This window comes from Dinoponera quadriceps, unplaced genomic scaffold, assembly GCF_001313825.1.
Source record: "Dinoponera quadriceps isolate SergipeBrazil2010 unplaced genomic scaffold, ASM131382v1 scaffold616, whole genome shotgun sequence".
Taxonomy (NCBI): domain Eukaryota; kingdom Metazoa; phylum Arthropoda; class Insecta; order Hymenoptera; family Formicidae; genus Dinoponera; species Dinoponera quadriceps.
Genome location: NW_014555184.1, coordinates 726155 through 751654, shown reverse-complemented (window position 1 = coordinate 751654; position 25500 = coordinate 726155). Strand labels below are relative to the sequence as shown.

The 25500-nt window shown below is 48.1% G+C and overlaps 1 protein-coding gene across 1 annotated transcript in view; it reads left to right on the top strand.

Moving 5' to 3' along the window:
• The window catches only part of LOC106743384 (cell adhesion molecule 3-like), an 87522-nt gene that overhangs the window by 45673 nt on the left and 16349 nt on the right, over positions 1-25500 (top strand). The window contains exons 4-6 of the mRNA XM_014617169.1: positions 7656-7782; positions 19125-19260; positions 24187-24320. Of these exons, the coding sequence (XP_014472655.1) occupies positions 7656-7782; positions 19125-19260; positions 24187-24320 (397 nt within the window). The remainder of the gene's footprint in view (positions 1-7655; positions 7783-19124; positions 19261-24186; positions 24321-25500) is intronic.

The following is a 25500-nucleotide window of genomic DNA, read 5'->3' as shown; positions in this document are numbered from 1 at the left end:
CCCCCCCCGCACGCCGCGCCATCGCGTCGGGATTCCCGCGGTGCATCACCGAAATTTACAGTCAATTGGAAGTTTATCGCACCGCCGTGCGAAGACGAAAAACGCGATTAATTATGAATCCGGGAAAAATTCATCGGATGTAAATCGTGTGCGGAAATATGCGGAAATAAAACGTCAGCGTTGTGATAGGTTTTGCAACGTAATTATTCTTAAGCGGGCGGAAATCTCGTATTTGATATTTCGAAGGGTTGAGAACGTTACGGCACAGTGGATGTACCCTCCCGTCGTGTATCCCTCGACGCTGTTCCCCGCTTCTATCGAGGAAAGGAGAAAAGTATACTTTTGCACCATTCTTTCGCCCGACGATTAAACGTTTATATCCCGAGAACAAATTGGAAGGAGGAATCGGTATCTTTGGTTTTTTCGTGCAGAGTCTTATCCCCTTCCGGCGAAAATTGCTCTCGTGACTTTCCACAGCGCTCTCCTTCGTTCCAAGGAAAGAGAGAGAGAGAGAGAGAGATTCTGCATTACGGAGCTACTCACTACCGACCTTACTTCCTTCACGATCCCACCGTCGTGTCTGCAAGAACTAAACCTTGATCCTATATATAACTGTGTATTAAGACGATGATGTACAATACAACCATGTGACAAGTTGGAAAGCGAGGCGCGAAAGAAGAGAAACCTGTGCGACGCAGCTTCTTCGTTCGGCGAGTTCGCGTTTTAACACACAGCTTATACTTTTATCACTTTTCGCAATGTACGAAAGCCCCGAATCCCGCAACGATGCGCGCTGCAACAATGGACCATGTGACCTTTTGAAATCGCGCACGATGGACTCTATCATAAGCTCGGTCGGATCCCAGCTTATGAGTCTGTTTTATCGTCGGTTTTTTTTTTACACAAAGCTATCGATAAGCGAAAGGATATCGCGAATACAGATTATTTTTAACGGTAAGTCGAACGATCGAGCGCTCTTTCTAGAGCACGAATATCTTAATTCACCGCGCGATGTGTCTTTCTTCTCATGAAATGTCTCGTCGGAAATGATTCCTTTTATTATTAAGTGCTTCTGGTGCGACGGTAACTTACATTGATACGTTTAATTTAATTTAACTGACGAGTTTCGTATCCTCGCCGCAAATACGCGCATACGCTACGCGAGGAAACCAACCATATGCCGAAGTTGGAAAATTATTTTGTCAGAGGGAGAAAACTTTCCGCGCGGAGATTCGTTGCGATATTGACATTTCACTTCTCTCAAACTGCAAAGATATAACGGAGCTACTAGATTTCCGCAAAGACTCGCGAAACTTGTATCTAATGTTGCGTATTTAATTAGGACTTTTGAATCACGATACCGCGTGCAGATAGTTCGGAAGGGTTCCGCGGTAGAAAGACGCTGCCTCGCGTTTACGTAACTTGGGCGAGGAGATATTGGGTACAGCAATTTAGCACCGTTCGTGACGATCAATACCGCATTTAATTTCCTTAATAGCACTTATCTAAGAATATTTGATAAATATTCAAACAACCACGCCGATTCATCTGGGATGCGCGTATTTTCGTTCATCTTTAACGCAGAGAGAGATTTACCAAGTACATGCCAACGAAGACATTGAAACGAAGAGAATTGCGGAGAAACCAGTTTTCAGTTATCCAAATATTGTCACACGGAGAAAAATTAATTTGCTGTTGTAGCGAAACCGTCGTTGCTACTGCATATTCGTTGCGACAACGATGAAATTTAATTACCATAACCACAAATTAACGAGTTACTCGTAATTAGAGAAGAAACAGTTTCGTTGTCAGAATAGAAAATCTTCTGCTGTGAGTGAATTTATCCTCAGGACACGTTGATTTGCTGTTAAAACAAATTAATGTTTTCCTACATTTACTAATTTGTTCTTATGGCGAAATAATCTGTAGATTCAGGAAAATAATCCAGCGAATGGCAATTAATATTTTTAACAAATCGTTTTACCGTAATTGGTAAATCTTATTGCGACGGCATAAAATTTGCTGTGCCAGCAAATTATCTCTGTGCAGCATTCTCAGCGTCGAGTCAAAAAATGCGTATAAAAAGAAAAAGAGAGAGAGAGAGAGAGAGAGAGAGAGAGAGAGAGAGAGAGAGAGAGAGAGAGAGAGAAAACATAGACAGATAAATTAGTTAAATCATCGAACGGGGGAATCGGGCCAATATTAACAATATCGTGTATAATCGTTTAATGTGGAACAGTCAAAACGAATAACATTTCTACGAAATTATTAACAGCATCTTCTTTTCTTACCCATTCGTTCAATGTGTCAATATTCACAAACAGTCGCGAAGCAAATCAACATTCGTTGAACATACATTGCAAAACAGCATGGACATCGAAATATCTTCCACAATATACACATGAATCGCAAATTAGTGCAGTCTCTCGCCCCGGCACAGTTCTCCGGTCAGTTTATTCGTGCTGTCACCTCTGAACCTTCCATTTCTCGCGAACGCGCAATTCCCCTCTAGAAACGAAAAGCATCTCTAACACACAGCATTCGCAGCATCGCGTCCGCTCGCGTTATTGATCCTACGCTTAAAAATACCTCGCCAGGATTGAAATCAATCGGCGAATTGTGAACGAAAGTGCTCCCCTTTCGACATTTTGGAGAAGAGCTGTCCCCTCGTCAAGGATTACTCATGCAATTTACATCGATTTTGCGCGGAGATGCAAATAATTAAATAATGACGAAATGACGCCTATTGAAACGATCATAATTAAATCCTTATACGTGCAAATCAAATCAGGTAATTATTACGGGCACGCAAATCCTGCTCTCGCATTGATGACAGCGCAATGCACACATTTTAAAACAAGGAACAGAGAACGAGCGCACACGATCATACAATATCAATAAACTTTGATTGCACTAATCGCATATCCATTAGCGATAATGTGTAGAAAATCATAGGGCCGAAATTGCGAGAGTGTACTCCTCCCGCGAATCCGTGTACCAATTTGTTGTATGAACGTGTATAAGTTGCCGTGAGATTGACAGCCTCGTTTTAATTAATACTCCCAACATGTTTATTTAACGCAACAAAGCTTTGAAGCCAGTGCCGCTAATTCTCCATTAGTAGAATTATTGGACATGCCGTATGGAAACGCGCGGTTAATCAAAGAGAGCACAAAATACCATTGTCTACCGGAATCCCTTAATTTTCCTGTTTCATCCGTANCCCCCCCCCCCCCCCCCGTCTCGCCTTTCTCTTTCTCTCTCGCAACGAAATAAGTCGAGAAGATCGTCTGATCGCGCCTTAGTATTTTCACCTGCCTGATAGACGCTCTCTAATACGCTTTCCACGGTAGGATTTATGCGATTGGCGTATCCCAAACGAAGATTCATCGCTACGTTGGCTTCAATATTACGTACTCCTTCCTCCGTATAATTCCGCCACAGAGAATTTCCTATTAGGAGTTCCACGGTTCTCCATTCTCCGCGATGTCTGATCGTAGAATTTCGCCTCGATTGCCCCGCGAATCTCATTCATCATTGCGACATTTTCCTTGATCTTATTAGCCCGAGCACTCGAACCGTAATCGATTTTGTGCTTATCAAATTACAAATTGATTCTGAGTTTCATTATGTCGCTAATTGGACGAAATCCGCGACGCTGCTGCAGCACCGTCTCACCTTTTTAAATAATAGCGGATATTTATATCGCGCGTAAATTACTGCGGTACATCGCGCGTGTAAATTATGGAAATACATCGATATAAATACAAACTACGAATTCACACGTGCGACAACACGTTGTGCGCTCGGTAGAAAAATCGAGTTATGCGGACGGACATGTCCGACTAAAGTTGAAATTATGCATTGTTCGGTAATAAGTTTCGTCTCGCGACTCGCGTGATGAAATATAAAATATTCAACGATATTCCGACAAATCACGGGCCCTTCGACCAAACGAGTCGCCATTCCGCCGTTCGGTCCCGAGAATCCAACGACTCTCTGGATTAAAGCGAGAGACGTCGAGTTACCTCTGATAAAGGATCCGATTCCAGAAATCCCGAGAAAGCCAGAAAGTTCCGACGAGAGAGAACAAAGGCACCGCATAAATAATGATCTGCTAAAAATACAAAAAGATTACGCGCGTTCGTCGGAGGAGGTCGGCGAAATCGACGGGTACGTAAAGCATCGGAGGTGCATACCGGCGAGGCAATGAAGAGAGCGAGAAGAAAGCGAGAGGGAACGAGAAGGGTGGAAAAATGGTAGTCTCGATGGGAAGCGAGAGCAAGAACGACGACGAGGACGAGAGAGAGAGAGAGAGAGAGAGAAATGGGAGGGGGAAAGAATTCCCGCAGGACACGACCCAGCAAATGAGCCGGAGAATGCAAATCAATCCCACGACGCGGCGCTCGAAATTGTGCACCTACGCTCGAATGCGGCAATCCCTTTTCCAGGCTTTGCGCTGCATGCGCCGGTGTTGGAGGACGGGGTGTGTGGTAGTACCGCCGACACCGACACACAGCCCACGAATGCCCCCCCAGGGTACGTCGCTGCAACGGTGCAACGGCGCAATGAGACCGACATTGCAGCCGAGCGTGCATTATCGCATCCGACGTGTCCGACCCGGAGAACCGCCTCCTCTGCGCGATCTCCTCTTCGGGGAATAGCGCTCCGACGCCGCTGCTCGTACACGACTTGCTCGCGGAATCTTTGCTGCGGACCACCACGTGGCGTATTCCAGCTCGTTTCTGAAACGGCGCAATGCACGGCCACGACGATCCCTTGAAAATCGCCGGACGGCCTCTCTCTCTCTGGTGCGCGCGGATGGCACCCACAGCATCTTTTCTTCATGTAGCACACGCTGTACCTTACCTCTCGCGTGAATTTTTTTGAAATCGCTCCCCGAGCGCTGAAGGGGTCCGAAAATGGAACGTCGCTTTGGCTGAGGATGCTTGTGAAGATAGATGTATATATGTGCGTATATATAGAACGTATTCATAGCTGAATTTTGGGACGAGCTTAAAAACGCAATTTGCGAGGATCGTCTTATTTCGAAGAGATCCTAAGTCACTTCCTATGTCACAAACGCGAGTTAAATTCTGACGCTGACTATTCTCAGATTATCCTTATCGGGTTTTGCGAGATCGTCGTAACAATTCAAGCCGTCTTATTTCCGAACGAATTCGGGAAAGATCGAATTAAGACGAGTGACATACGACGGGTAGTGTATCTTTTATTAAACGTTCTTTCTTTCTTACCGAAACTCGGTGAGGCGACGGATTATGCTCGCGACTTTCCCCGTACAAAACGAGCGCCGGAGAGTCGTCGCGGGGGAAGAACCCAGTATACGGTTACTTTTGCAGACGCGTCACTCGTAAGAACATGACGATGATAGGGTCGAAGACGCGATTCCCTTTGTCCTAGCGGCGAGCCAACCGCTCAAAAGGTTTATCGGAGCATGACCGAGAAACTCCATTGAAATGCAATTTAACGAGATGGAACGGTGGGGGAGAACTATCCAGAACGGCGATTATAGCGAAAGCGACAAATGCGCGGTCGTAAGGGCTCTCTTTCGACCGGATCAATCGCCCCGAATGTAATATCAAAGGTGGAATTTAATTGCAAATGAAGAATCATATATATGAAGATGAATTCGCGATCCGAGTTTGCAACTAATTTGTCATTCGGACGGAACGAGGATACGAGGACGGCGGCGACTCCTCGCTCTAGAATCAACTAGTCGATAATGCTCCATTTTGTACTCAACTTTTAACTTGACAATCTCAGCACGCATTTACTTGAAATACCAGCACTCCCTTAAAGATCCGCGCGATTCGTGTGTATATGAAGTTAAGCAGTTATCGATCGCACACGAGAGACGGTGCGCGACAAGAAAGGAGAGAGAGAGAGAGCAGCGCTATCCGATCGCCCGAGCGACTTGTCTATCGCTCGAAACGGCAAAAACTTTCGGGCCCGGCGAACGTAATAATTCTCGATTAGCAAAACGACGGACCGCCGCGAGTCTCAGCCGGGGATGTCGATCAATTATTGTAATAGTGCTCGCCCTACGTTCGAGTCTTGTCACGCGAACGCTCCCCTTCGATCTCCTTCCTGCTAAACGTAATCACGTTAAAACAACGCACAAGCGCGAAACACGTCGTCCCGAGTCAAGGGGATACCGGCCGGGATATTGCGATCCCGGTGCCGTTGTCGATGTCGTGTCCATTTCGGACGTCGATCGCGGAGGGTGGTGCGCGATTTTTCCCAACAGTCATCGCGACACGCTGTTTTACGAAATTCGCAGTCGCTCCGGCGCGTTGTAATCGCCTACCGGGAAAAACCAGCTACACCCTGAGCTCTCGGGAGTACAGGGGACGCGCGAGATTACGACACAGGTCGTGAAAATTCCGCGAAATCATTTCGCGATCGTCGGAAGTGCGCGCGCGCGGAAGTGAACGTACTCACCCGGCGCCAGTGTGTCAATTTGACCACATACGCGCCGCTGAGACGCAAACGTTAAGATTAATATTTGATCGCGCGAAATTAACACGCTCACTGTGCTCACGTTGCTCACCGTGCTTAGACACGCGCGAGGTCGATACAAATTGCTTTCAGGGAGCTATTAAGACTTCATAAAGAGATATCGAATGGCCCCCGAGACGCTCGAAATTAATCGGCCGTCGGCGATGCGCAAGTAACTGTATGGTAATAATAAGCGACGCGTTAAAGAGCGATATCGTCGCGAAGAGAGACAGTAGAGAGAGAGTAGAGAAAGAAAAAGACAGAAAGAGAAAGAGAGAGAGGATAAGGACAGACAGAGAAACCGTGTCCATGCCGCCTCTTAAAAGCGAGAGGACCGTTTCAATTAATAGCGACTATTCGTCGATAGGAATAATCGAACGAGGACCAATTAAGGGTACGATCTGAGGCCGGCGCGAGCGGAGCGAGCGAGCGAGGCGCGTTCATTTCACTTTTATTCCGGAGCTCGTCAGCATCCGCTCGTTTCCACGAGTCGTCTATTGTGCCGAATGAACCGCAGAACCGATTAGTCCGTGGATACGTAAATTGCGTTCACAGTAAAAGCGGCTTGTGAATAGGTGGTCGAGGAAGGGGGAGGGGGGAGACAGGTACCTTTTCAGTAGCAAAGGTAGGCCGGCCATACAGGAACCCGTACAATTAGCCGGCAGCATCTCGCCGCCAATCCGCGATGAAGATTCGAGATGATGAACTGTGCAGCGGCGCGTGTATCGCTGCGCAAACCGTGTTCCATTTTCTCGCGAGGTCGTCGGGCGAAATTACGAAAGGAATCTCGGACGTTGCCTCGCGATAACCGATGAAACTCGAGTCGGTATAAACTTTTCCGATACCACGTTGCGAAGTCTGCTCCGAATGCGCGTCGATATCCATTTGTCAGACGGCGGACATTATTCGCAACTCGCGTGGAGGCCGTGCGGTTTACGAATCAATCGGCGTGTGGAAAAATGACAAACGCGCGATTTTGCTTTACTGGAATAAACGAGGCGATCCAATATATGGGATACATGAGACAACGATAGAGAACAGTCGCGCGAGTCGTCGTGTGAGCGGTGTCTTTACGGCAACCCGGCGAACAGCTGGAATGCATTTAATAACACGTTCCGCTTAATCTCTCGTTTCAGGTACGATCTGGAGACAGAGAAGCTCTATAGCATCTCATGGTACAAGGACAACGAGGAATTCTACAGATACGTGCCCCGAACGGAGCCCAATAAGCACAGCTATCACGTCGAAGGTGTTAAAGTTGATGTGAGTAAGATGCCCCTCTCTCGTATTCCATTGTAGTCGGCCGCCATTGTTCCCCGGCATTGAATCTTTAACGCTCCTGTCGAGGAGAGCCTTTCCCTTTTAAATAACAACCGTCCTCGCGGAGGAGGAATCAATAAATCCTAAGCGAACATGTGCGCGCGTGCTTCCGCATTTCGCCGTACGCGAGAAATTTTTAATGCTAAAACAAACTCGACCCGACCGGCGCGCATGACAATCGCGAGCAATCGCGGCGAACGGACACCATCCGCGGATAAAGAATGCGCGCGCGCGCGCACGATCCGCAGAAAACGAAATATTTTAACAGCAACGGATTAGTTTAAATCTAGATTTACGCTCGCGCGTACACGCGCCCGCCCCGATAAATCATTCAATGAAACTCGCACGGTGGCAGCGACGGCGCGAAATAAATCGAATTGAAGACCGCCGCGTCGCGGCGATGCGTCATGGACGCGTTTTGAGACAAATCGCGAAATCTATCGCGAGTGCCCGATAAATTTTTCGAAGGCGACCTCCTGCAGATACGTCTTAAACGTCGATATATCCGGGATGCCGGGTAACAGGTTGGAGAGCCTCCGGGTCAAACAAAGTGGAGCTTTCGACCTGATCTACGATACCAATTTCATGGAAAAATCTTCGATTCGTTCGAGCATACGTAGCGGTGGCGGGTGGTTGGGCAAAGGGGGAGGAAGAGGAGGAGGGGAAGGACGAAAGATTTGCTCTAACGTCGCGAGGGTTACAGAAATCGGAGCTGCGGGAACTATCGGTTCTCCCGGCCGCAAACGAAACCGCGAACGATGAGCAAACTTCGTTTCGAAAATATTTGTCCCGTCGCTCGATAAACGGAAACGTTGTTTCCGCGGAGGAGCTTAACGCGCCGAGCTTTACAAGCGGCTTTGTCGTCGTCGATGAAACCGTCTGTTCGTCAAAAGGGGGGGAAACATCGTTTGCCGTGTATAATCCAACGAGGTATCGCGGATTAATTCCAGCTTGGTTTAAGCCGAGCTCCGATGGCGTATGATCGCCGAATCATTGTGACGCTCAGCGAAAGAGCTCGATCCGCCGCGTTAATTCCCCGACGCTGTCGCACGATAACTTCACCTGCGCCCCCGCCAGCGACTTATCGAATGGCCGATAATTTCGTTAACCGTGACTTTTCGTACGAGTTGGGAATTTCGATGCCGGCGATATCGACACATATCTCCGAGATATAATGAAGAGCGAAAATCAAATCGTTCACCTCGTCTGCGAATAAGGTCACACGCGCGAAATAATTCGGGGTTATTGGGGAGTGCCCGTTCGCGTGTTTATCAATACCTCATGCCGCTTCGTATAAACTTGGCGAGAGAAATGAGAGGAAAAAGCACAGAGAGAGAGAAAGAGAGAATGGAAACCAGAGTACACACTATCACGACGCGTTGTGGCTCGCGTATATACGTGCGCGTGGACGAGCGAGCGAGCAAGGGGATGTGCATCGTATATCATAGACCGCCATTGTGCTCAACAACGTACACGGGAGGCGCTCAAGTTTTACGGCCTTCCGCAAAGATTTAGCGGCGCCAATCTACTCTTTATATTACGGGGTAGATGAGGCTGAATTCGGAGATCCGCGCGAAAAGAACGTGGAGCCGCGAGGGGCGATGCATTGCTCTCTCTCTCTCTCGTTCTCCCTCTCTTTCTTTCTCTCATTTCCTTTTTTTCTCTCGTGATGCGACAGGTATATAGGTCGGCGGCAGGTTCATTGAAAAAGGGTCGACTGGTTTTAATGGACACGCGATATCGGTGATCCGGTAATGTGATTACGCGTCCGCGAAACGGGAAAATCGAGTCGCTGCAAAATTCATAGCCGTCGAATTTTTTTTTTTCAGATCACCACATTCGACGGGACTGTCCTCGTCAGTCAAGCGTGACCCACTCATCCCTCGCCGATTATTTAGAATACTTGCACGTTTTATTAATTGTCGTATATTAGGAGCGCAGCTCCTATTCACGGAATAAGAAAATTAGCTTCTGCGCGCACGTGATCTTGAGTTTCTTGAGAGCGGAAGAGGCATTCAAAGCAACATAAGACGAGTTAACGATAACACAAATTAATTCTTAGTTTATTCCCTTTTCAAGGGGCACAACACACGCGTGGGGTTTCCGCGACGTACCCATTCTTAAAAATGTTAACAAGAACCGAAAGTATAAAGGCAATTACACTAATAATTGGGGGAACTTTTGTAAGTACCGCACGCAGTTATCGTGTAAGAAAGTAATGCAATAGATAGACAAGCAACCGACGACGAGCAATCGTCGACGCGCAGCACAAGCAAGAATACCGACCTGCCACCGGGCTATGCAGAATCGTACTACGTCCCGGGACCAGCAGCTCCCGAGGATGTTTCGCTTTTCTGTTGTCTCGCGTTACTAAGACACGAAGGAAACATGACCATATAAGGCTATAACGCGCGTGCCTAACGATCGCCGACGCGCTGTTGTCGGCTAATCAAAGACAATCACCTCTCGCGAGCAACAACACGGAACACGTGATTCGCACGCATCACAGCTGTGCCGTGTGACTCGCAACAGCTTCAGTAGCTGAATTAGTTGTCTCTATGGACAACCTAAAACTTGAGCAACGTAAGCAATTTTAATTGTTGCAGTAACAAACTCTTTGCTGCTGCAGCAATTAAAATTGTTTACGCTGCTCGCAAGTTTTAAGTGTTCATATATACAACCAATCCAGCTAATCTTTTTTGTCCACATACGTTTACGTGATCTATATAAATTTTTACCGATCTAGAAAGAGTTTCTGTTGTTCATGATCCGAGAAGGACAATATAAATATCGACGGACGTTTCATTTATGAGTGTATGACGCTCCCAATCGGCTCGTCAAACGCTCAATATCGATTTTACTCTATATCGGAAAATTGAATGTACATTGCGGCGTGTGCCGATGCACGATGTTTCTGATAAACACGATTCACCCTCACTCGAGGAAAATTCCTTATGAATACGAAAAATCACATTTCCAAGAAAAACCCTACACAACCTCACGATATCACGGGTTTTCTTCCCGTTGCAAATTAGCCCGTGTCGATACTTGATACGAGAAGCACGACGAAAAGGGAGAAAAATAATAAAAGACAAATAAGTATGTAAACTCATTCCGTCCCCTTATCTTACATTTTAATATCCTGTCTATAAATCCTTTTGTGTCGCGTACAACGGGACGAGTTATAAAACGCAATTACCTTTACGACTACATACTCGCTTTGATGCGGCACGCTTTGTGGCGGATAAGCACGTCGAGGGCATGTCTTAATACTCTGAGTATTACAAGATTTCCAAATTATTAAACCCCAGAAAATACCTCCCGCCTTCATCTTATCTTACGAAGCGCGAGGCACCATCGAGCAATGAAGCTGGAGCTCGACGGCTCGTGACTGTGTTAAATCTCGCCAAGCTGGAGAGGAAGAAATCTCCATTAGCGCTTTTCAAGTAGACCACCGGTTTTAACCCCTTTCATCCTCTTTCGACGTCGCGCGCGATGTGTATCAAAAAACGACATATGCTATTAGCGAGATCACGTTCAGGCAAGAACACTCCGTGTTTACACTTCCATTTACGAGCTGTTACACACTATGTTTATTCTAATTGCGTCGGTATTAAAACGCATAGCATGAGTCCCGACATGAGAGAAAATCTCCAACGAGTGCGGCTCCACTGTCGCAGGATGAAGGGAAGGAGAGGGGTAAAAGTCGGTAATTGAAAAATCGTTTGACGACGTTTACGCCGATAGGAAAAGCCCAACCATATAGCCACTTGTATATCCACGTGGCGTATCGAATCGTCGGATGTAACCGAGTTTGCGGGAGAACTGCTCGTTCGACCGTAGAGGAATCGCATCGTCGCTCTCCAGGCAGGAACCAAAGCGAAACTGCAGGTTGAAACGACACCGGGCGAGAAAGTGTGGACGTCTCGCCAGCGAGGAAGAGGCCGCGCGAGAATCCGAGCTCGCTCGCGCGAGACTCGCGTAAAATATTTCAATTTATTCCGGGCTCGAGAGTTCGCGCCCGTAACGCGCTCGAGGGCATACCGCGGTGTGTACGTATGAACAAAGTCGCGTAATAATAAAGCGTCACGCTCAAAGCTGTAATAAAAATGAAGCCCTCCTACTCATCGCGCGCACCGGCTCAGGTGTATCGTGTACCGCGATCGCGATAATGCGCGCGGCGCTGCGGTAAAAGGATCGTACGCCGGCGGAAACGCGGAAATGCGCAGCGCAAAGAGAAACGACGACGGGCGAGGGTGTGCGTTGGGAAACTCCTCTCTGCGGGCGAGTAATTACCGCACGCTCGGAGTGATGAGGGAAGTATAACGGCGAATGTGTGCCAAGTGCGACGAAGGATGGAGGAACCTGCGCGGAGGAATGGCCGTCGCGAATTTTTCTCGCGCGCGACCGGGAAAATCGATTCCGGGGAGAGTCGGTGCGCGAGAGAAGCTCCGCTCGGCGGACACCTGTTAGTGAAAATTTAAGAAATCGCGAGGAACCAGCCGCGAGCGAGGCCGGTCTTTCGTTCGGCAAAAATGAGTTCGAGATTTCGCGGAATGAACTCGTGTCGAAATCTGGATGCTACTTTGATACTCTTAACCCTCACAAGGAAAGGTGGGGGCCATTTATGACCCCAGCAAAACGTTTATTTATTGTATTATTGTAATATTTTTGAAAAATATTTTCTTGTTTATTGTCCCGTATAATTTTCACGCCCTTTCTTTGTTTTAATCAAACAGAACGCATATTCATATATTTGGGTCACTCACAACTCCAAAATTTCTGCTCACGTCCCGCTTTCATCTTTCCTTGCGAAGATTAAAGATAGCTTGCGACTATTTAGATGACCTGCCAACTTCTTTCTTAGACCTTTAATTTTGCCGATTTGATGAACGAAAATTTGAGACATCATCGGAGTAGGAATAAATTGCATTATTCAAATTGTGAAATATTAAATGTATGTTTCTATTCCAGCACCTGCTATGTTGTAGAGAAAATTAAAATTTAACATACAGAGCGAAAATTCCGACCCGGGGAAAGACGTCTGATTCCGAGGCGTCTCGTACGTACGCGACGGGAAGATGTGAGATAGTGCCGCGGCAATTCTCGGGTGACCGATGGAGACGTGAGGGAAACCGGCGCCGTAGTTTCACCGAGAAATCGGCCGTGTGCGCGATACGTAGGACGTACCCTCGCACGAGGTGTCTCGAGGAAACGCCGAGGATCGACGTCTCCGCGCGCGATCGTCCCTCTCTCTCTTGATTCCCGAGACGGTGCGTCCGCTTCCGATTCACGTTTTCGATGGCACGAAAGTTCCGCTCTCTCCTTTGCGCTCGTTAATATCGTCCGACGTGTAACGAGCATTACGTGAGCCGAATCGGCTCATCCCTTCGCTCGCCCGCCCAGCCGCCGATCTTCCGAACCTTCTGTGCGCAGCGGACTATTAATCTGGCTCGCTCCAATGGCTGGCCCGATATCGGCAAGGAAAACTCTCCGTGGACAAAAGCGATCATGTCCGGCTCGCCGGCGAACCTGTCACTTCCCGGCGCGTATTGAAGTGCGAGGAATCACGCGACTTTAGCGGCAGAGCCGGAATTCGAGGCCGACAAAAATGATCGCGAGAGAGCACCGCACGCTGTATTGTTTGTTGAACAAACGATAAACTTTCGGCTTGTGATCTTCGCTTGTGATTTTTATAAACTTGCGTATATCGTTCTTCGCGTGAAAAAAAAAAATGTATTTCTCAGTTCACCCCGCGCGGTGGATTACGAAACGCGAATCCCTTATTCTCTCGCGCGATTCCCTCTTCTTTGAATCACAATTATGCAATAATTGAGCCATCCTCGGATCGTCGTGCTCGGATCGAAACTTACACCGATTAGGGTTAATTTCAGCCGGAGTTTATCGCGAGCTTCCGATCGCACGAGTCTCGCTCGACGAGGAAGTGGAGCGAATTTCAGTGCGGCGCGACGCGCTATTCCGGCGCAAATCCTCTTACATTTGTGTCGTATACTAGTCGATGAACTGCAATAAAGAGACATCGCTTGTGAACTGACGTTATTGTTTGTTTGGCTGGACACGGCGAAAGTAGTCTCGAGCGCGATTTATAGAACGGGAACGTTCCTTCCCTTTACTTCTCTCAACTTTACGAGGACTTCTGTAAAGGGAACGGATAATTGTGCACGATAAACTGTTTATCGAACATCAAACTTTCCTTTCGTCACGATTTCCGTCGATATTATCGCGTTTGCAGACGTGATGTCAATTGCGGCTTAATGATCGACGTGTCTTGACACCGTCGGGAAGCTTCTCACACATCCCCTCGGCTATAATCCTAGCTTTCCCGTCGTAATTCGCCGTTTCAAGTTCAGAAAGAAGGAAGACCGAGGGAACTCGAACGGCGCCCTGACGCCTCTCTGCAGTCATTATTTTATGCATACTCCTCATTCTGATAGATCAAGCAACGCGGGTAATGCGAATAATAAAGTAGCATTAGCGAATCGCGCGCAAGTGGCTTAAGGTAGTTCCCGAGAGCGGATCTTTAGATTTCCAAAGGCACGGTGAGGGCGGCTAATGTAAAAATTGTTTTCACCTTACCCTCGCTCGTAATTGCGTTTACCCCCATCAGGTCCGAATGGCGCCTGGCTTGAATGGCGCTCGCTAATTCGCCGGTAAAACCGGTGAGAGAGTCCGAGGTGCTTGGAAAAATGATGAAAAAGACGAACCGTAGGAACGCAGCGGAGCTGCGAACGAGAGACACGTGGATATAAAGTTGAGCAAGAAAATGCGAGAGAGACACATGGATATAAAGCGAAGCTACGGAGAAGAAAAATAAGAAAGAGAGAGAGAGAGAGAGAGAGAGAGGTAAAGAGGAAGGAAAGGGGAAGAAACATGCGGCTTTGAAATTACCTGCCAACTCGAGTCTGAAATTTCATCGAGTACGAATCAACAGCTGGATCTCTCGCGATGTGCTAGAAACGTGTACCTACTTTCTGGATAAACCTCCTATCTCCCTTAATCCTGCTACGTTCTCTTTCTTTCTCTTTCATCCCCCTCTCCTCCCTTTCTTTCCTCGACTCTCTCGTTCGGGCTCTTGCGCTAAACTTTCGTAGCGGTGCCAACAAACAATCTCGGATGCTTTGAGAAAGTTATCGCGCGTTCCTCACGACGCTGTCATGCTTTTTCCACTCGCTCCGATAACCGCTAGTTTACGGACTCCCCTCGCACCGAATTCGTCTGATCATCGAGTGTTCCTCGCAAGAATCCGCGAGACTTTGAGATTCCCCGCGATAGAGAGTGCAGTTTGCAGCTGGAGCGACTTCCACTGTTGATACCGCGTTAATTGAATATTATCGTCGACCACCACCGGTTAGACAGCGAAATCCTCGGTGTCGCGAGCACTGTCGCGCAATTAATGCAAATTGCAACTTAAAAAGAGATTCATAGGATTCCCTGAATCTTAAGATCCCGATTCTGGAATTCTCGATTTCTTCGTCGAGAGAAGTAAGTTCGCAAGGTTAAGTAACAAGTTCGCGAGGGCGCCAATCGAAACCTCGTTCTCGTCGCCTTTACCCACATCACGGCGGAAGTTACGCCGAGAAGAGGTAACGATCTCTTGTGACAACGATAAAACATAAACACAGAGTTGCAGGATAATAGTAAGATTGAATTAATCAGGATTAGGGGGAACCGAGTGACTGCGATCGATGCGCGACGGCGGTTAGGCAGCCGCGAATCGAGAGACCGCGGCTGTCTCGAACGAGATATTCCCGAGACGAATACGCGCTTATCCTGACCTATTAGCTTATCGCGACAGAACAGTGGCGCAGTATTTGAAGAGAAGAGAGAGAGAGAGAGAGAAAGAGAGAGCCGGCAGTGCGAAATATTGTCGACGGTAATACGATTCCGACGGTCGCCGCCGCCGCCGTCATTTCCCCTTTTGTTTTCGCGGAACTTTTCTCGAGGGACGTAAATTGATTTGTCGGCGTAAGAACTCTATGTCCGACAGCGCCTTTACTACGAGATAAACGTCAACGTTGCCACGCGGGAACCACGTCGTTTATACTTCGTGACTTCCTCCACGTGATCGTGGCCGGCGCGCTTGCTTGCTTGCTCGCGCCTGCCTCCCTTCTTCCCTTTCTTACCTTCCTTACTACTTCTAGTTTCGGTTCCTTCTGGGTCTCGAGGAGACGCGTTTGTACTTCCACGCTGCTGGAAAAATCTCTGGACGTGTTACTGCCGGTAATAAAATTTCGCTCGACGTACCGGGGTACTGCTTGACCTTTTACCTCATACTCGGTCGTCGGACCTTCCGATCCGATGATCTTCGGCCAGCCTGAATTTTCACAACGGAAATCGCCGAGTAGATACACACCGCTCGTAGTCGGACGCATTTCTCGATCGGCCTCACAGCGAGAACGCGAACCGAGCGTGTTATGTGCAAAATGGTAGAGAGGATTTTTTTCGTTCACCTCAATCCATTCTACGCCCCGACTAAGTTTGTTCAAGGATAGAACACTTTATAAGTATATAACGCGAGAAGGAAGATATAATTCGAAACTTACATCGCGTAATGGAGCAGTAATTGAGAAAGCCCGGCGTCAGAATAGCACTCATCCCTCCTGATATATCACATTTATTAACTCCGACGGGGATTTATTTGAAAGAATTACCCAACTAACGAAAGATAAATGCGATCTATTTCCAACTGGAGCGAGGAGGTTACTTCGCAAGAATGAAATTCGCGCGATTAATACAAACTAATGAAAAAAAAGCCGGCTCCGTCGAGCGAACGAGCGACTTCCTTCTTCTCCTCCTTCGCGGTTGGAATTCTCGGCTGGGGACAATTTTTTTTTATTTACACCACTATCGACTCGTATCGCTCCCGAATTTATAGCGTCCTTTAACGCTTTCACTATCTTCGAAGCTGTTCGGTAGATCTACGTGAGAGACATTGCTTACCCACTTCCTCACGGTTGCCGGCGCGAAGTTTTATCACGCCCGCGAAAGGTATTTTCTGCAAAGTTTTCGGCTACCACACGGATTTCTCCCGCATCGGGGTAACGCGCGGGGCGCGCGATGCCTTTCTATCGGCAGTAGCGTTTATCTTTCCCGCCGTTGCTCCGCACGACGTACATTCTTCTCTCATTCGATCCCACACATAGTTCCATCGCGATCGCTCGCGTTAAATATTTAACGCCCGTAACGTAAGGATGGGATTAAGTATACGTTACACACGATACCGATCCGTAGCGTGTGTCTGGCCTCTCTTTTTTACGAATACTTGGAAAAATACAACGGCCTCCAAATGTAATCGAAACTTCCCGCGCTACAATCGAGAGAGAGAGAGAGAGAGAGCAGCCACGTGGATGTGTAAATTTTAGATTTCTGTTTTCCATTAACAAATAAACCCGCTGGAGTAGCGCGCGCAAGACGTGAAACGCGAAAATTGGATTTTCCCATCTAATAGGTACGCGAAATTTCCTCGACAACTTATTATCCGCGACATTATTACATTATTAAAAATTAGCGAGGTATCGCGTGTTATTATTTCGCAAATTCATCTCGGGGCAAGAAAAACTGACTCGCGGCGTACAAAAGTTCTTAGTTTCGTTACGGGAGCAAGGAGTTGTCATAGTGAACGTATCCGCAGTGTACTTTCCATAAGCTCGAATGGCAAAAGAAGTGTTCCAATTTTCTGCCTCGTGAACACCCAAAGACTCGCTTCTCCGCCGCATAATTCTTAAACTCGTTGCACCAACCTACTATGGACCAGCTCACGGTCGGTGAGATATAGCGCACATATATATCTCGTTATAAATGGAATAAGCACGTATATTTGCCCGCTCGTTTAAGTGCGCGTATATATTTCTTTATATATACGACCGAAGTGCCAGCCGGATCGTTCTATATAAAATCGATTTCCATATTTACCCGCTGGATAGACGGGCGAAATTAGTTTAAAAAATTTAAAGGCTCGGTTTCTTAAGATGTAATTGAATTCAAGTACCGTGCGATAATTAAGGTAACGTAATAATGCAGATGGATCCACTAATAGTAATTTCGAAATCATTTTAAGAAGAAGAAATATCGTTTTTCGGTACGTTCGTCGGTATCGATTACACCAGTCTCACTTTATTTCGGTAAGCCTCGCTCGCGTAACTCTCATTTTTCCTCTGTTTGAGAAATTCCCCATTGCGTTTGGGAGTCGACACGGCAAAAGAAAGAGACCGTTAACGCAATGTCATTTCTGCTCGTACGGCAGCCTGACAGAATGTAAAATAGTACAAAATCTTTTCAACGCGGTTCGCATGACCGCCTCGCCAGCGCGCTAACGCTAGAGAGAGAGAAAGAGAGAGAGAGAAAGAGAGCCATTTCGTGCAAAATATTAATACAACTGTGTGAACGCGTTTAATTATACCGGAGATATATCCTATGCGTGCGTGTCGACGGGTTTTTAATTTTTAAACCGTACCGTACTTTTACCGTACAACTCTCGAACTGATTAATCTTTTCTCCCCCGTGGTGGCGCACGGCTTCAAGTGGAGTATAATGAACGAGCGAGCTTTAAGATAATAAAAGAGAAAGAGAGGGAGGGAAAAAAAGGACGTACGCGAGCGTAAGAGCCCGTTCAAAGTCGCGAGCAGTGGCAAACCCGTAAGCAAAAAGAAAACAGCTTTTACGCCCGGTAATCACGCGCGATCTGCGACCGCCATTTGTAACGACATAACTACGCTGGCACGATTCACTGCTCTAAAAACGAAATGACTCGTAAAGTCGATGTCCCGTCCGCCAGCCCCCGCCTTACCGTAATGGAACGAATTATTATGCCTCCCGAATAAACGCTGTCAAATAGCGCGGAAGAATCACGGCGAGTCCGTTTCACTCGTCTGTCTCCCTCTCTCTCTCTCTCTCTCTCTTGTTCTCTTTCTATCTCTCCATCTCTCTTCGCCACTTCGCGCTCAGCGGACGCATCGCTCCGATTGTATCATTCTTCATTCAGTTTTAACACAATTTATCTTCATTTACGGTATTTCCAAACCTTCATCATCCCGTCTCTCCATGGCAGGCCCATATAGTAACCGGCGGCGAAAATACGCTTGTAAAAAAGCGGTTTCGAGAACAGAAACGCGCGCATGGATCCCCGTCGAGCGATACCCGCTAATTTACCGGTCGACGCTCCCCCCGTCTCGTTTCAACCCCCTCCTCAATGGTTGGCTCGCGACGCGTTGTTGTGCGACGCATCCGCTGCTCTCGATGAATCGCGCGTGCTCTTGCTGTTTCAGCATCGAAAGTCGGATCGTGGGAAGGTGGTGCTGCAGGACGCGAATCTCCACACCAGCGGCAAATACAAGTGCGAAGTTAGCGCGGAGGCGCCCAACTTCCACTCAGTTAACGGCGAGGCGAGCATGGAGGTCATAGGTGAGTGGACCGGTGTCGCGTTTAATTAATAATGCTTCGGATGCAGCCGGCGCGCCGGCCTTCCTTCTCCACCCTTTGGTAACTCGACTAAAGACTACGAGACGCGGTTGAGTTCGGCAGCGCGCCGGCAAGGAAGAACAGAGAGGAGAGAAAGAGAGAGAGAGAGGGGGCCGTCACGTTCTCACGAAGAAACGAGCGTTCGCGAGCGAGCCTAAGACACACCGGCCATACTTCGGTAATGTTCCACCGGTCCTTGGCCGATGACGAGTGGAGGCACTTCTGGCCTCGAGAATCTCGACGCGGCGCGTTTACACGTCCGTCTGGTTACGACGGAGCGATCAAGTTGGCGAAATTAACGGCAACTCCGTCGAAGCGGCGAATATCGGATTGCAATAGCGTGTAAGTTTGCAAATGCCACCGCGAGACCCGATATTGCTCGCAAGACAATCTAACTGTCGGAGAATGCGGCAATTATCGGACGTCGGGTTCGTTTTGTCGCCGCACCGCGCGACAGGGACGAGTGAATGGCGAAGGGGATGTAAGGTGCAACTGGTAGCTCTCTCTTATGATTGAGGGAAACGCGATATCGACCGCGGAAATAGCTGAGGATGACCGAGAACAAGAAGAGAGTAGCGGCGAGATCGGGCGGCACGATTTCAAATTTCCACGCTAATTGGTTTTTTCGGGAGCGCCGAAAAAATTTCAGAGAAAATTCATGTGAATTAAGCCAGTACTTTGATATTCGAATCTCTCTCTCTCTCTCTCTCTCTCTCTATCTATCTATCTATCTACCTCTTTCTCTCTCTTTTCTCTTTATAACTATCTCTATCTCTCTGCGCTCTACAAATTTTTTTCCGTAACATAAATTTCTCGCGCAAAGTTATCTCTAGAAGTTTAATATAATAAAACTACTAAGATCGTTTTTAAAGTCATTTAAATGGCTTACGCGTCGCATTCGCGGTGAACTCGTGTAACCATAATTTAATGAGAAGTGTAATGTTGAAAAAGACATCGGTGTCAATTTCGAAAGCTTTCCGCTGTGTTTAATTAATTCTCCCTTTTAATTTAAAAGCTACGCTGGTCGCGTATTTCAGCGCTTTTTCATTATATCGAAACGAATAAAAAAATAACCATATAATCGCTTCATTGATTAGATGGACATGCGGATAATCGTTTGGTCCACTGACCAGTCCGAGCGAATAAACGAATAACAGTTTGATTGATTAATCGTTCGGCTCTTTATTTGATTGCACCATCGAACGAGGCGCGTGTCCACGCGGAGTTACAAATTCATCAATAATCCGCACATGAAAACGTCATCCGCTTTTCCCCCCCCCCTCCAGAAATTTTCCCCGCTATTCTTTCGTTATTCGATCCCTGCCAGTTTCTGGACACTTATCAATTTGCGCAGTACAGCGGGCAAAGTCGCAGCACGAACGTCGATATGTGGATAACGAGAGACAACGAGAAATGCGAAGTAATAAATAAGGGACAGACGGGAGAGACAGAGAGATGGATACAGACAGAGCGAGAGGATGCCGATAACGACGCATAGTCGCGAAGATTAACATTTCCGTCCGTTAACATTAACGTCGTCTGACACAATTCCGACGCGACGGTTTCCACCATCGACCGATCATCAATTCTTAGTCCGTATCGGCCGTGCGCGTGCGGTGTTCTTACGAACATCAAAGGAAGCGTATCTAATTATGTCGAGCATACGGCGGGCATCCGTAGCAATAGGATTACCGTAAGGTCAAAGTGGCCGATACCACGATACATAGCTGCTGCTGCGAGCGTGATATTAACTCACCTCAACATTAAGCGGGTCGACAACGGAGATAGGCACGCTTACGTGGGACTCGTCCGCTATCGGGACACGTAATCGCCTTATAATTATTACCGTGCGATAGTGTCCGGTCAGAAACGCCGGCTGCGAGCGTACAATTCGATGAATTTTACGATTTTTTCCCAGAGAGCGTCGCTCGATCGACGCGACGCGCCGAATTAAGCGCATTTATTCTTCGGTTAATTCCTCAAACAGCCAGCCGTTCGCGCGGAAGTCACGTTACGCTGCGCGAAACAAAATAATTTCGTGCGTGTCGTTTTAATTTGATAAAAGGGAGACATTTAAAAAACGCGACAGCGCACAGTTGTAACTCGTGCGCCGGTTAAAATGCAGTTAATAGAGTTTGATAATTTCATATTTTGATTTGCCGAGAGAGCGGGAAGTTTTCAAACAAGTCGTGTAATACGAGCTCGCGGGAATACAGAGTCGCGCCCGCAAGGGTGGCCTCTCTCTTCGTTTTTTTCTTTTTTTTTTTTTTACGTAATGTGCAACTGTCAATTTTTACTGAACTCTCAATTACGGATACGCAGTGGTGAGCGCAAAGGGATTAATCGCGCGGGATCGGCAACGCACGTCCGGCCTCCTCCCGACTCTCCTCCGAAGCGGACGTAAAACCCGGTAACTCCGCGGAGAACTCGGCACGAAGCGGACTTTACGAAAGAACGCGCAGTATTTCTCGTCTTATCCGCATCCCCCGTCGTCGGTATCTCAAAGGAATGGAAAAGAAGGAGGGGGGCAAGGAGAGACGCGAGCGCCCTTGCTCGCGTTTCCGCGGAGAGCACGAAATTCGCCTGGGCGGCGAACGGGCGTTAAAGTTTAAGGGTGCATAAAGACGTCGAAACGCGATAAATATTACGGCGTCGTAAGTCTTAAGCCGTAACTGGGCGCCGTCGCCGCCGCCGTGGGCCACGCCAAAGGGAGAAGACGGGGAAAAAGAGAAAGAGGCCCGACGAAATGCTGGCAGAAACGCGAGAGAGACGACCGAGCGCCGCCGGTGCGCGGGGATGGCGGGCGGTCGTAGGGGAAGAGGGGACGGAAACCGGGGAATTTTAAGACCGTTGTAGGGGCCTCGAGGAGGCTGTCGTCGTGCCAAGTTTCTCCGAGCTGTCGGCTTTTCGTCTTCCACTGCATCCTCGCGACGAAATTTTCTCCCTTGCGTTTTCTGGCCCGCACGGGGGGGATCGATAACCCCGCGCGCTCCTTCCCCGACGACGCTTCCGCGACGTTGAGACTTTCAGCGAACGAGTACGCCGCGCGGAACGTTTGTCGGCGGACGAGTAATACTCGAGTCCTCGTCCGCACTCGATAAGCCGACTAATTTAGCACGTCCATTAGTCGACTCACGAACTATACGCGGTGTTCACGTGGCAGATAGTATTAATTTGGCCGTGTGGATTTCCGGGGTAACGTCAGTAACGTTCGATCAAGTCGAAGAGCTCGCTATTGTAAGACTCCGGAATCGTTACGTTGAATATTCCGAACGAAGTGTCACGATGAGTTTAGAAGCTCGTCCCGAGAGGATGCACTTTTATCGCGACGGTATCTTCGAGAACGATTCTGTGATAAGAGCTATTCTGCTATCTCGGATTAATCCTCAGTTTCAACGGAGCAACGACCGAGAGCGGCGAGACGAAGCTGCGGTCGAGAAATCGCGCGTGTTTCACATATATGTATTTCCTACATTCATAATGGCATCAAAATTTAATGATTATTTAAATATGCATACATCGCCATCATTAATCGCGTAATTCATAACTCATAAGCGCGACCAATATATCCACGTGCCTGTCCGTGATTAATATTTGTTACATTAAAATATGATTAGGAGAATTAACGTTTGATTGAGTTTCTATCGATTTAGGGGGGAAATTAGAGTTTTTTGCGAAAAGTCGCGCGAAAAACACGGAAAATTCTTTCTGCTCTCGGGATTCGTTCGCGAACTTCTCCGGACATGATGGCGGCGAAACAAAAACGCGCATATTGCCAGGCACGGAATTCGGGCATTACATATCCTAAATCCGTCACTAAAAGTGGCATAGAGAGAGAGAGAGAGAAAGAGAGTACTTTGAAATTAATTTAAATTTAAATTTAATGCGCAACTTAAATTAACTTTAGAATCAGCTCAAAAGTTGAAATTAACCGTGAGAGGGTGAGCGTGCGTCTATTTTCCGCTACGCCGCATAATATCCATACTGTCTGACGCGCGGGAACATGCACGCGTCAAACAAACGTATGCGTACAGAGAGCCCCTCGCGCCTGTCGTCGTAAATTTCACGAGCATATCGCGAGAGGGCCGCGTTTAATCCCCGATGCATTCTTATGGGGCTCACTTTGCCAGCTTCGACTATTAATCGCGTCTATGCGACGGCGTAACGGCGGCGTACGGCCGCTTCATTACGGAGAACATTAACGTGGGCCGGCACGTATACACCAAAATTTAAAATGCACGAGATCTAAAGCTCGGTTAATAAACGCGTTTAGTGGCGGTAAAATTTCTTGTTAATGGCACGCCCGGCTTTATATACATCTTGCCGCGCAAAGTTCTCCCGCAAAGCAACGAAGTTGCCTTTTACGTCGCCGAAACAATGTGGGATTTAGTATTTAGACGCCTCCGACACAAAGAGGACCGAGATAAACTGGGTTGTCTTAAAAATCAACCTTCCTCTTTTCTCCTTTTCTTTCTTTATCTCTCTCTCTCTCTCTCTCTCTCTCTCTCTATCGCGTAGAGTCAGTTTGCTCGAGTGCTGAAAACGTTGTTTGCGGATAATTATAATTCGTAATACTCGAAAATATACAGAATGTATCCAAACTCCACCGGCAAACTCACAGGGCAGATTTGATGTTGAAAAATAAATATTTTATATAGAATTCATCCTGTGAGTTTGTCGACGAAGTTCAGACACACCCTGTAGATCCGCACCCTTCGTCGAACTAAAATATATCTTCGTTGATTGCGATAATATGTACGATGTGTAAAATACTTTCTTGAGCGTAACGTCGTTCGAGCGAACAATACAAACTCCCTTACAACGGCGAGTGTAAACCGCGGCTAATCATTTCCTCCCGATATGTCGCAGCCCTGCCGCTGGAGATGCCGACGATAACCGGCGAGGAGAAGGTGTACGCGAGCGGGGACGTGCTCGCGCTGAATTGCACCAGCAGCAAGTCTCATCCTGCCGCGCGGCTAAAATGGTTCGTTAATGGCCAGCAGGTGAGCGACCACTTTTAGACATTCTTTAAGAACCACTTGTCGCAGCATCGGGGAAGCGGCAAAGCGGAAGACATTAAACCACCGTCGCCGTCGGTGTGGTGGCAAATATTCAACGCCCGTTACTGACACGTTGCTAATGCGGACGCGTCTCAACGCAAGAGCGCGAATGCATCAGACGAATGAAACATTTAGGACGAGAAAAAGATAAAACGGTCTCGCGATCGATGCCGCATTATTACCGTAACGTACGTAAGATCGAGGCACTCGTAGCAACACTCGTTCACTGACACGCGGTTCATCAAGTTTTCAGGAAATCCACGGAACGTACACACGGTATCGAGAGCATACAGCTCGGTGCAGCGCACGTAAGCGGCGCTGGGAGCTTGCGCGACCACGTAGCGTTGGGGTCAGGGTAACGTTATAGAGGAATTGGCGTGCGCGCAAGAGAGAGAGAGAGAGCCGACGAACCAGCGAGGGTGGCTGAGCCAACGGGGATGGAAGAGAGGCAGGGCGAACGGCAAGCCGGTTTCACAGTAAGCCGACTGAGAGTTCGGCCGCGTCGCAACGACGCGGCTCGATTTCATCGCAAGCAACGGCAACGCTTGATGAGCCAAAGCTCCAATTAACGGCCGACGAAACGGATCCCCGTTGGAGCTGTACCGACCGGCCACCACCATCCCGGTGGCCCGGTGTTCAGCACCGGAAGCCTTCTAATGCGCGCCACGGATCGCTGATGCGCCGTGGTTTCGCTCTTCTCCTCCTCCACCCCCGCGCTCTCGCGCGTTCCTCATCCTCGGATACAGAACTTGCGCAGACCCTCGCGGTGAATATCGCGAGCATGTCGGCCGAGAGGTCGAAAGCTCGGGAAAAACAGCCGTTGATGGCCGTGAGCGACGGAGAATTTCAGATCAATTTGCAGAAGAACCATCGACCGGAGATTCACGCACGACAAAAGAGAGAGAGAGAGAGAGAGAGAACTCTCCGTGTATATCGTTATCTCTCGTCGCGCACTTATCCCGACGAATCCGGAAGCCGAGCTTATTTCTTCCTTACAGCGGCGCGCGTCCAGGGAGTTTCGCTTCGTGTTTTGAAATCTAGCACACGCCTCGCCGCTCCCTCGCTCGTCGTCGCTGTCTGTTTTTCGCAGGAGGAACGAACACGCGATGAATCGGGGGGGGGG